The 12,646-nt window shown below is 40.2% G+C and overlaps 1 protein-coding gene across 1 annotated transcript; it reads right to left on the bottom strand.

Moving 5' to 3' along the window:
* Positions 1–270: 270 nt before the first annotated feature.
* On the bottom strand, positions 271–11,628 carry LOC137072163 (globoside alpha-1,3-N-acetylgalactosaminyltransferase 1-like). Its single transcript, XM_067440380.1, has 4 exons — positions 11,519–11,628; positions 9,295–9,324; positions 9,059–9,196; positions 271–961 (listed from the first exon to the last, which is right to left on the bottom strand). Exons 1-4 carry the CDS (start codon positions 11,626–11,628, stop codon positions 271–273), a joined length of 969 nt encoding a protein of 322 aa, XP_067296481.1.
* Positions 11,629–12,646: the final 1,018 nt, after the last annotated feature.

The raw sequence follows: 12,646 nt of genomic DNA, 5'->3' as shown, positions 1-12,646 counted from the left end.
CAGAAAAAACATTTTTAGATTATGTCTCTCACAGTGGACATGCACCTACGATGACAATTTCAGACCCCTCCATGATTTCCAACTGGGAGAACTTGCAAAATAGCAGGGTGTTCAAATACTTATTTTCCTCACTGTATGTATGTATGTATGTGTGTATATATATAGGTTTTCTGGGTGTTTTTTGTTTTTTGTTTTTTTACAAAAGAAAGGGCTGCAGGAAGCTGAATAAGCTTATTGTATAATGAAAATATAATTTCCATACAGCAGTTGTTATGGGTTTGGACGAATTTCATTGTAGTTTTTAACAATTTGAGAGAAGCGAATGAGTTTCATATGTTCTAATTTAGGTTTTCTGTCATCCCACAAATACTCGATTGAAAGCACTTTACTGGGTTTGTTATAAAGAAAGTACTTGTTCAAATGAGACTCCTCCTGCCATGCTGCCTCAATGGATTTAGATTTATCAATGTCCAGCTGCTCCCGGCAAGTTTTAACAAGCTTATATACGTTTTCCACTAAGCCACCGATCACAGCCCCACCATAATAATAATCCCCTTCAGAATAAGTAATAAACGCTTGAGACTCTGGCCGCCGTTCATATGTGAATTGTTCACGAGATCTATGATAATGCCATGGATTTATCACACCTACCAGACTACCCAAAGTCTCCACCCCCCAGCGACCATAGAACTTTGAATCCACATCAAGGCTGAAAACATAGTTGGCTTCATTGACCAATTGGCTCTCAATCAGTTTCTCCAGTCTTGCCATTCTGCTCAAACTGATATCCTGCCATCTGTTAGAACTAGGGACTTTCAACACTGTCAGATAATGTTCTTCACCCATTTTCACTGCAGGAACCTGTTCTGGTTGATCAGTGAACAGATAATAATGTACACGAAATCCAACAAAGTAATTCTGCTCCGCAGACTCCAGGAAATCCTTAAGAAACTTTGTATATCTGAAAAACAGAGATAGGAAAGTAATAAATAAAATGGCAATTCAATTCCCCCTTCACAATAACTGAAAAAAAGACAAACACTAAAATGTAAAATTTCCAGTTACCTTTCCAATAAAACCACATACATAAAATTAGACAACATGACCTTTAGCTTTTACTGGGGTAGGTTCCCAGAAAAAGAGAATTAAACAGGGTGTAAAACACAAGTAATAAGTTTATTGTTGTGACGAGAAGCAGGGCAGGGCCAAGAGCCATGGAAATGGTGTGTTAATAAGTGTCACCAGCACGCCACACTAATCTAGAGTCCCACAGAGAAGCATATTTAAAAAAGAACAGACACCTGACGAAAAACAGGAATTTCTGGACCTTTATAAGGAAAAGAAAAAATTACATACAAGTTATAACAGAGAAGTGAAATGTACTGTTTGTTACAAGATTCTCAATTATTTCGATTATTTCACAATGTCTATGCTTTACATTTTATTTAAATGTTGTAATAGCGATTTTTTTTATTTGACCTGTGAAGCAGATTTGTTATATGTCAACATTATTTAAAGTTTCAGTAACACTTTACAATAAGGTTCATTAGTTAATATTAGTTTACAAGTTCACACTTACATCAATTTTTTACATCAATCGGAAATAAAAAGCTAAAGGTCAATCGGAAACCAGAGTATCCCCCCAAAAATCAAAGAGCCAGGGACAGCCACCAGAGACCCCCGACATCTGATGTGAGATCAAGACTCGCTGTATCAGATGGGTAAGCTTCGCTGGCGGACGGGTGGAAGGTAAGGCATGAATGATCGCCCAGGAGAGCTCTTGCAGCATCCAAAAGGAGATCAAGACTCGCAGTATCGGGTAAGCCTCGCTGGACGGAGAAAAGAGAAGGGATAGGCATAGACCTGGAGAGCTCTGTGGTGTCTGAAAGGAGATCAAGACTCTGATGGACACTGGATGGAAAAAGAAAAAGATTGATAGCAACCTGGAGGGCCCTTGCGGCATCCGATGGGAGAACAATTCTCAAAGCATCGGAAAGGGAATCCTCGCTGGTCAGAGAAAGAAAAGGATAAATGCTGGCAAAGAGGGCTTTCGCGGCATCCGACAGGAAATCAAGACTTACCTCACCGGATGGGTAAGCCTCGCCAGACGGAAAAGAAGGGGAAAAATATAGCCACTGTCCGGCATGTCTCTTGCAGCATCCAACAGGAGCTCAAGACATGCTGTATCGGATGGGTAAGCCTTGCCCGACGGAAAATGAGATAAGATTGAAAGGTTAGGTCAGTACTAATGTAGTACTATTAAAAACCTAAAACTACGTTTTATTTATTTATTATTTGTCTGAGATAGTGATGGTGATTTATGAGCATCCTAAGAAACTAAAAAAGCTAAAACAAGAGATGTTGAGTTCGCAGGCTGCAATAAGGAGCTGGTAACCTGTACGAAGGTATGGATACATTTGTGATAACGTCTAGGGTTATCTGCTGTCAGGGTGGATGGGCTGTGATCGCTGAAACCTTTTGATAAGGAGGGAGGTTTGTGAATTCTCGGGGGAGGGATGGCAGTAAATCAATAGGGCTTGGGCGTCATGACGTCATTACTTGGCGTGGCGGCCATGTTGATGGCATCCTTTACTGCTACTCGGACTACTGCGCACTGTTTATAGACGTACTCCCTCTCAGTCGTGTGTCTTAATTTGATTATTTTGGCGTTATTTCTACTATGGTAAACCGTTGCTGCATTTTGGGGTGTAACAGCGCAACACATAATCACCATGGGAAATGTCGAAAATGGATTAACCTTCCACCGCTTTCATGCTTGGAGGCGCAACCACGGACAAGAAGTAATAACAGTATGATGTGCAAAAAGCAAGAATTGTCACACAATCAGATGTTTTTTAGTGTTTATTTGCAAGTAGTGCAACCTGAGAACACAGAAATGTGGAAAGCTTCAAGGTAAAAGGTTACAAATAAAAAATGAACACAGAAAACGGAGTGCAAGTTGTTGCACTTTATATAACGGAGTGCACTTTATATAACAATTATAAATACACTTTTTTTAAAAATAAATTCTTTCAATACTATATAAGCAAATACATAGGTATCTATAAAATAACAACAAAAGACATAAAACGGAGGAAGTGCAAATTATAAATATAGTAAACAATAACATTGCAATAACAAATAAAAACGGAGGCAGTGCAATTTCTTATATAATAATAATAATAATAATAATAATATATACGTTTCGGTTAGACTTTATTTCCATAGTCCACTTTAAACATTCTACTAACTATGTACGTTTTCAACAGCATGTCAACTAACACTAATTGGAGTATTAGTAGACTGGTAGGTTATGGTTATGTGTTGGGGTTCGGGCTAGTAGAATAAGTTGAATTGTAGTTGCAAAGTTACTTATAGTCAGTAGAATGTCTGTTGGGGACCAACAAAATAAAGTTACCGTCGTCGTCGGTGCTCCGCTCTTTCTTTGGAAATTAATGTGGATCCAAAACTTTAATAGTTCCGATTTTGTCTCTATAGCGGTCCCTGCCATCCCTATTTAACGTATCCCGGTAAATTCCACATCCCTTTCGGGATTTTAACATGCTTTTTCTTTCTCCCAACTCTGCTTCTCCTCATTCGACTTGTTGTATGTTTACTTTCGCGAGGCCATCAACATGGCCGCAACGTCCCAGAATGCAACGCGGCGCCCAAGCCCTATTGCAGAAAAATTGGACGCTGCTCAAGTAGCCTTTGATAGACCCAACTTGGAGGCCTTTAACAGTATTAAAGTAGGAAACAAGTGAGGAGATTAAAAGGAGGGAAATTTTGCACGGCATAAGATAAGTGGAATGCTTTGAACATTTCCAAGTGGTCACGTAGGATCGGAAGGTTCTGGGAGGGAACAGCACTGCTGCGGCAGTGGAGAAATTAGTCAGAGGGAAAATTCGTATGAGGGAGATACTGCCTGCGTCCCAATTCGCCTACTTATACTACGACCTAAAAGTATGAACTCTTTTTGTGAAGAAAAAGTACATATTTTTTTAGTGTGTAGCAGAAAAGTATGCAAGCTTCGGGACATACTACTTCATCATCTTTCATCATTTTTGGCTAGGCAACGTGGAGGAGAGGACGCTGGCGTTGTCTGTTCGTCACTTCTCCACCCACAAATCATGTTACTGTACTATTAGATTTAGATTTTCATAATTGCTCGTCACCTGGGTCACACTGAAGCAGTGGGTCGCGGCAAGAGACTGTTTTTATGATAGAGTGTTTATTTATACACGGATCTCAATGTGAACAAAACAGTTTGTTGACAATAATATACATGTTATGGGTGTGTAGATGCGACGAAGGAGAGTTCAAGACTTCTAAAACACCAAGGGCCCTATCTTGCACCCAGCGCAATTGACTTTGTACTCCGACGCATGTGTCATTCCTATTTTGCACCCGCGCAAAGCGCGCTTTTCCCTCCACAGAAGCACGTCGCTAAACTAGTGAATGAACTTGCGCTCCCTGGGCGGTTCAGCGCAAAAAAGGAGGCGTGTTCCGGCGCAAACAATCCCTGGTGCTATTTTGCTGTTCCATTAAACAGTTGCGCCACTGACCAGAAAAAACCCAGTCTAAAGTCAGCGGCGCGTTGCGCGTTGTTCATTATGCTATTTTAAGGGCGCATGCTTGACCAAAATGTATAGCGTGCACAACGCACATACACTTTGCTCATGAAATCTACACAGATGCAACAGTTATTTTTGCAAATCATAAATTGTTACACTAAAAAAAATATTAACACATTGTGGTGTGCCACGAAGATAGGCATAAATCTAGCTTACAAATTATTCAGGCTTATTGTAGTAATTAAGGATCAGACCTGTTTGCCCAATAGTGGCAAGACATATATATATATATATATATATATATATATATATATATATATATATATATATATATATATATATATATTAGGGGTGTAACGGTACGCGTATTCGTATTATGTACCGAACGGTTCTTGGACTAATTAATTAAATTTGGAAAATAAAAAAGTGTGTGAAATATAATAATACGCGTTCAACAAGGTAGCCCAATAACCAAAACGACGTAACAGCCAATGCCCCTGACACCGCCGAAGTGAAAGAAAAAAAAAACACCAAATATGTTTTAGGCTGCTCAGTCAGGTGCTCGCTTACTCAGTAGGCTACGCGCTGAATGCTCGTCGCAAAATGGCTATTGCATTTAACAAACCAGAAATAGAAGATCCTCCAATAACCAACAGGTCTGGTGTTTGGGTGAACTTTGGATTCTTTGTTAGCTATGATGGTGTTGGCAAGAGTGATGGATTAAAAAACAACAACGGTATGTCGCATTTGCTGATGGTACAGCAGCAGGAATAATTAATGTCATGTCAATCATCTCATTTACGCCGACAACAAGACGATAAAAAGGAGAAACAGCCACAAACTATCCCCGCAGCATTTAGACAGACATTCCAACTTATTCAAATGGCAAAAGACATCACCGCGGCGAGTGGTCCATTTATAGCCGCGGATATGAGACCTAACGCCCGTTTCACACATACTCCGTCTGCATCGCGTGTGCGGTGCGTATTTTTTTCCGTACCCATGTTAACGGATCACAGCTTTCACACAGATGCGGTCCGTCAGTCCGTTCCAGGAGCGTTGCGTCTGCAGCAGTGCACGGATCGTTTTAGTACCGAGTCTATTTTTTGCTGCGCTGCGTTGCTGCATTAAAGTGATAGAACATTGTTCGCATTAAAATAAACATGTACTGACGCGAAAATCTAGTAATTTCACCACAGATGCATATAATTTAAAATATACTCTTGTTTCAAAGTCAATACATGGCTTTTTTTTCTCATGTAAAGCAACAAAACGACATCTTACCTGGCATTTAGGTTAAAAAAAAAAAAGTGCCATAATGGATAGCACTCATACTTTCTTGGAGGTGAAAAGCAAAGTTCTTTTTGACCTCCAGGATTTCTTTTAAAAGTGTGTAAAAACGAAAGAAAAGACGAGAGTCGGCTGTTTTTGAATAGGCTATTGTAAGTTTCTAATTTAAAATGTTTGTGATTTAAGGCTATAACTTATGTTTAAATGTTTTGCCACTTGTATGAGCTAAATCTAAAGTATATAAATATGAATAAATGAATTTAATAAAATGTTGTTTAAATGTAATAGGCTACATAACCTGACTTCTATTAAAGAGTAAACAAAGATAATTGGAATTCTGACGAGGCATGTTCAGTAAAAACTTTTGGATTTTAAATAAAAAATAATGAATCAATGCTGTGTTTGTGGTGTGCAACAGCTAATCAGTTGCGGACTGCAAATGCAGCATATGTGAAAGCACTACAGGGTGTGGGGCTCCTGCAACGCAATGCAACACGCACCGCACACGCTAATGTAAAGAATAAAAATGTCTTATTCCTGTAACTACATAGAAGATGGGTAAAGTATAGCTCCATCATTGTTCAATGTAAAAAAAAAAAAATCATACTTTGTTAGTTTTAATAAAAAAATAATAAAAAAAGGTAATTTATCTGCCATTTTTTTCTTTTTGCTGTAGGCCTATCTAAAACATACCGAACCGTACCGAACCGAACCGTGACACCAGTGTATCGTATCGAACCGAACCGTGAATTTTGTGAACCGTTACACCCCTAATATATATATATATATATATATATATATATATATATATATATATATATATATATATATATATATATATATATATATATATATATATATATATATATATATATATATATAAGGACATCTGACAAATTGGTTTGTCCGTCAAGAACCAGGGAAAAAAATCTACTGAAAAAAAAAAAACTGTTTAACCGACGCCTGTTTAACCGACGCTATTTTAGGTGGGTTTCTCCCATCCCCATACAACACAACTTCTCTGTCTTTCACTCCCTTACGAAAGGAAAATATATTTACCAATATATTAGTTGAAATATATTTTAACATATTGTAAATATATGGAATAATATATTGATATATTATATTATAATATATTATATATTATATTATATGATATATTATATTAAAATATATTATATATTCATGTAATATATTGCAAAATATACAAATGATTGCCGCTTTCAATATATATTGCAATATATTGAAAGATATAAATATTAATTCCCATATATGTTAATATATTTCCTAATGTATTGCATGAAATTTTCCAATATACTGCAATATATTTTTGTTTCGTAAGGGCTGCTCTTACAAGAACATCAGTCACGTCGGCTGTGAACCGCTCCTGGCGTGCGCCTGGTAAATACGCCATAATAATAGCAATCCATAATGGAACTTGCACACCTGCTTTTAAAGGGAATGTTGGATGCCGCTCTGATTGGTTTATTCACGTTACGCCCAAACCACACCTATGAATAATGAAGCCACTTCAGACCAACCCATTTTAGATTTGCGCCGGGCGCAAGAGCCATTTATCCCGCTGGGAAAATAACAACAGCGCCGAGACCCGCCCACAAAGTTACTTGCGCTCCGCGCTTTGACACTTGCGTTTCAGATCGTTAAAATAGGGCCTTAAGAGACTTTATTCACAATAAACTGAATTTCCACTGAACATCTAACACATACCTTTACATAAACAGTACCGGTGGGGATAACGGGTATAATGGAGACCGGACAAGGAAGGACTGAACATGAGGGAACTAAATACACACTGAAGACAGGGCTAACGAGGGGGACAGGTGGCACAGATGACTAGACACAGATGACATTAATTAACAGATGTGGGGACTGAACTAAGGCGGGAAACTGAAACAAAGGAACATGTGACTCACAAAACCAGGAAACACAGGGGAAAAACCACAACAGACAGACCTGCGTCCCAATTCGCATACTATCCATCCTAAATAGTATTTGAAAATAGAATTAGTATGTCCCAAATCGTAGTATGTTGAAAAGAGTATTCCAAAGATTCCCGGATGGTTTACTATTTCCGGTCCGAATTCACAGTATGGATCGATGGGCACTCTAACGGCTGATATTGCCCACAACCCATTGCGAGTTGGACGAGGATTCGATTAGAACTACAAACGCGGATAAAAAGCATTAAAAAACTACAAACATGACGGATGTGCGAGTTCGACGGTTAAGTAGAGAAGTTTAGATAAAGGGGTTTGAGTGACCAACTATCAATATTTAGCCTGACAAAAATATATTTATTCAGTGTTGTCACATTATATTTCACCCGCAGCAGCATTGAGAACTTTTGAAATGACACGTTTGGCCATTAACTTTTAAATGCATCATTATATTTAAACTGTAAATACATGAGGAGAGTCTCTGCATTAAAGACCCACATATGGCAGATCAACGAGCGGCTACATTTCTCTCCGATACGGTAGGAGATTAAACTGAATGTGAAGGATTTGAACTGTGACGAATCTGACGATGATTGACAGGGCAGATAAACGGTGACGGGATGCACGTAACTAAGCGACAGAGTCCGTTAAAGATGGCGAAGTAGTATGTCCCGAAGCTTGCATACTTTTCTGCTACACACTCAAAAGTATATACCTTTTCTTCACAAAAAGAGTACATACTTTTAGGACGTAGTATAAGTAGGCGAATTGGGACGCAGCATAGGTATGTGACATAACTCCCCCCTCCCGGTAGGCGCGTCCAATAAAAAAAACACATCAGTCTGTGTGTAATGAATGAATATAACATACAAGTTTCACTTTTTGAATGAAATTAGTAAAATAAAAAAATTATATAATAAAACTATTTGCTGAAAATTCTAATTATATGACAAGCACCTGTATATATATATATATATATATATATATATATATATATATATATATTACACACATTAGATAGTTTTATAAAAAACAACAACAACAAAAAACAATAAAAAACAACATTATTTAATTATATACAAGCATATACATACATTTCTAGACAAATAATGGACAATCTAGCTAACAATTATTAATTTATGGCTGAAATGTTGCAGGGATATGTACAAAGACAAGGCATTCTTGTTTATTTGATGTTGTTTAAACTCAAAGATTAGAGGAGAGATAGGAACTCACTTTCCAAGAGCGAAGACTGTAGTTGCAATGGTGATGTTTTGTTGTTTGAAGATCGAATCAATCAATACGGGATCAAAGGATCCTTCCCATACAACTGGGGCCAACCATGGTGTCAACAGAATACCTTTTCCATCTGGGCTGTTTCAAATAATGAAATTCACATGTGAATGTAATACAAATACAAATGCATTGCAGAATAAATTAAAAAAGAAAGATTTTTTTTTTAATGTTCTTACCCCAGTACTCTGGGCTGATTGTATGAAAGCCTATAAATCAGATTTTAAACAATTACAATTGCTGTAAAATAATCAGTTGTGAACAGATGTATTGTAATCATTTCCTACATTCACAGATTGTTATTCCCCATTCTTTAAGACTTCATGTCGTTTCAAAAATCTGTTGTAGATGATGTGTCTAACTGTGGGCTGAACATGGATCTTAACTTGTAAAGCTCTTTATGACTTTATTTAATTATTAATAATACATATTATAAATAATAATAATAATAATAATAATAATAATAATAAAACAATGATTTACTTTATTATTAAAACACCAAAACCAGTTCCACTTAACTGTGGACTTCTGCATTCAATTGTAAAATCGAATGAAAACTCTGTCCTTGGGGTCAATATGTCCCCAATCGACTTTTTATTAGAGTAGCCCAGATCTGGGATTGGTTCGGCAGAGCGGGGGTAGACCTCTTTCTACGAAGGAGTCATCCCAATGCCTGCTTTGGTTCTCTCTGAGTGCTGCGCAGTTGGGAGTGGATGCGTTCGCTCACCCCCCGAGGTTGAAGCTCTATGCATTCCTGCCCATTAAGCGGATTCCGGCGGTTCTGTGTAGAGTGTGAGAGAGTGAGGCCAATCTTCTGCTGGTGGCACCATTCTGGCCATCCCAGACGTGGTTCTTGGAGCTGATTCTCCTCCTGGACTCCCCTCCTATGGTAGATTCTGGTCAGAAAGGATCTGCTTTTCCAGCTCCAGGGCAGGATTTGGCATCCTCGTCCCAAAATCTGGAAACTGTGCGGGTGGCCTATTCTGGGGCCATCAGTCTTAAGGGCCAGTCTACCAGCAGATGTGCAGGAGACCATCGCTAATACCAGAGCCCCCTCTACGAGGCAGCTTTACTCTTCCAAGTGGAAGGTTTTTCAGGCATGGTGTTCAGCCCACAGTAGAAGTCCAGTCGACTGCCCTATGGTTCAGTTCTGGAGTTTCTGCAGGAGAAGTTTGCAGCCGGAAAACGGCTACTACTCTCAGAGTGTATGTAGCGGCTATTGCCGCTCACAGGGAGTTGGATGAGACCCCTTTGGGAAGCACTCTTTAGTCTCATCTTTATGAGAGGGGTCAAGCACCTGAGGCTATTGTCCTGGTAGGTTTGACGAGTGCTCCCTTTGAGCCATTGGAGTCAGCTCCGGAGCGGGTTCTGACTCTTAAAAGTTGCTCTTTTATTGGATCTACTTCTTTAAAGCGAGCGGGGGATTTGCAAGCCCTCTCTGTTAGCTAGACTTGCTTGGGTTTTGCTCCCGGCCTAGTTTAGGTCTCTCTGAGACCCAGGCCGGGTTATGTGCCCATGGTTTTGTCGACATCCTTCCGCTCGCAGGTCACCCTCCTCCATTCTTTCCACCCTTCGCCTTTTGCCTCCTCGGAGGACAAGAGGTTATATTTGCTCTGCCAAGTTAGGGCATTTAAGTTGTATGTTGATCTTTCAGGTGGCTTTCAGGTGTGCCTTTCACAAAGGCTATCTCTTAGCTTATGAAGTGCGCAGAGTTCCTTCACCTCTGGGCATTAGAGCACACTCTACTAGAGGTGTGACCTCTTCTTAGGCACTCTCCAGGGGGGCTTTCTTGGAGGACATTTATATCGAGGCAGGTTGGTCCTCACCGCACACTTTTGTCAAATTTTATAGTTTAGATCTCGACATAGCTCTGGGTTCCTATGTTCTGTCAGCTTAATCCAGCCGTTCAGGTCTACCTGATATACGTGTCAAATGTGGCATCGCTTTAGCTTGGCGTGTGTGGTATACCGTTCCCCATATGTGTCATTACGCAGCGTTGAGTGAACCTATGAAAGAGAACGTCTCAGGTTACTCACGTAACCTATGTTCTCTGAATATGGAATGAGATGCTGCGCATGCTGCCAAGCACCCCGCACTGCGGACAAGCCGTCTTGCTCGGCAGAGAAATCTGGGGAGAAGATGGCGCACGCGCCAGTATAGCTCAAAGGTGATGAGCTAGAGGGGCGGCGCTGCGCCATCAGCCAATGAATTGGCGTGATTCTATAAGGGCTTTAGACAATCAGCACACCCATGGGCGTACCACATATGCATCATTACGCAGCGTCTTGTTCCCTATTCAGAGAACATAGGTTGCGTGAGTAACCTGAGACGTTTAAAAGACTCAATATTGTTTTTATATTTAAATGTGGGGCCCAAATAAAATAAAAAAATAATTCAAAGCACCCGCAACCTAAAACATCTTCCTGCGCCCCTGTGCACAGCAGGTCATATTGGGCGGCTACTTTCGGCTCCGTAACAGAAGTGGCCTCATGCTCAGGCTCCGTTGTGGGCATTGCCGTTGACTCAGGGGCATGGTGGGCATCAATGCGGCCTCCAGCTCGGCAGTGGGCTCAGGCTCCTATGGATAACTGTTCTAATTTGTTCAGTTTACTTAATTAAATTATGCAAACTTGTTGCCTTAATTAAATTAAGTAAGCATTACTTAATTCTATTAAGTTGTTCTGACTTAAACCCTTTAAGTTTTGTCAACTTAATTCTATTCACGAGTTCACACTTACAAATAATTCAGATAGAATAAATAGTATGCGTATTTGGCGTGCTGTCCGAGGAGAGGGCTCCGAGCTCGGTATTTGGCCCGAACCCAGAGTACTCCCCCAAAAAATTGCTACTAGCATAGGACAGCAGCCAGTAAATGATGTTGATGCCCCCCAAAAGTTGCAGAGCATGAACTGGTGCTGTGCCGATCGAAGGGGGGTTAGTTACTGGATCGGGAGATCTTTGATCATTATTTTCTGAGGTTTTGGTGGTCGTGGTATCAGACGGGTGAAACTCGTTGGTAGTCAGCTGGGGGTGGTTGCTTGTAGGCGGGAGGAGATAGCAGTGCTGTGGCAGTGGAGACGAGCTGTTTCAGCATGCTTTCGAACGCATCCAATGGGCTGGCTGTACAGAGAATTAGGCTCCTGTAGGAGTTGAGAAGATGACACTGCTGTGGTGGTGGGACTAGTTTGGATGGAGGAACAGAACTGCAGGAGTGAGGTTGGTGATACTGCTGGCAGTGGAGATGAGCCCTTTGAATCTGCTTTCCCAAACTATCCGAAGACCCAGTTGTACAGAGAATTAGGCTCTCTGTAAGGGAACTGTGAGACTGCTGAGACAGTGGAACGGGTTTTGGAAGGGCGTATCAGAGCTCCTGCGGGAGCGGAATTGACTGTAACTGCTGCAGCAAAGATACGAGACGTTTCAACTTGCTTTCCAACTATCCAAACGAACCATTTGTATGGACGATTGGGCTCCTGTGGGAAAGGAGATGGCGACATTGCTGTGGTATTGAAACGAGTTTCGGTGGAGTAT

The sequence above is a fragment of the Pseudorasbora parva genome, chromosome 3 (assembly GCF_024679245.1).
Source record: "Pseudorasbora parva isolate DD20220531a chromosome 3, ASM2467924v1, whole genome shotgun sequence".
NCBI classification, from domain to species: Eukaryota; Metazoa; Chordata; class Actinopteri; order Cypriniformes; family Gobionidae; genus Pseudorasbora; species Pseudorasbora parva.
The sequence above is the reverse complement of the archived record's forward strand: the minus strand, read 5'-3'. Positions and strand labels throughout refer to the sequence as shown.

What these genes read in the sequence shown, in the direction of transcription:
- LOC137072163 (XM_067440380.1), bottom strand. Translation starts at nt 11,628, where the DNA reads ATGCCCACAACGGAGCCTGAGCATGAGGCCACTTCTGTTACGGAGCCG. An exon ending in GAAGATGTTTTAGGTTGCGG is followed by an intron (nt 9,325 to 11,518) that starts GTGCTTTGAATT and finishes TCTGATTTATAG; the next exon opens with GCTTTCATACAATCAGCCCA. An exon ending in ACAGTCTTCGCTCTTGGAAA is followed by an intron (nt 962 to 9,058) that starts GTGAGTTCCTAT and finishes TCTGTTTTTCAG; the next exon opens with ATATACAAAGTTTCTTAAGG.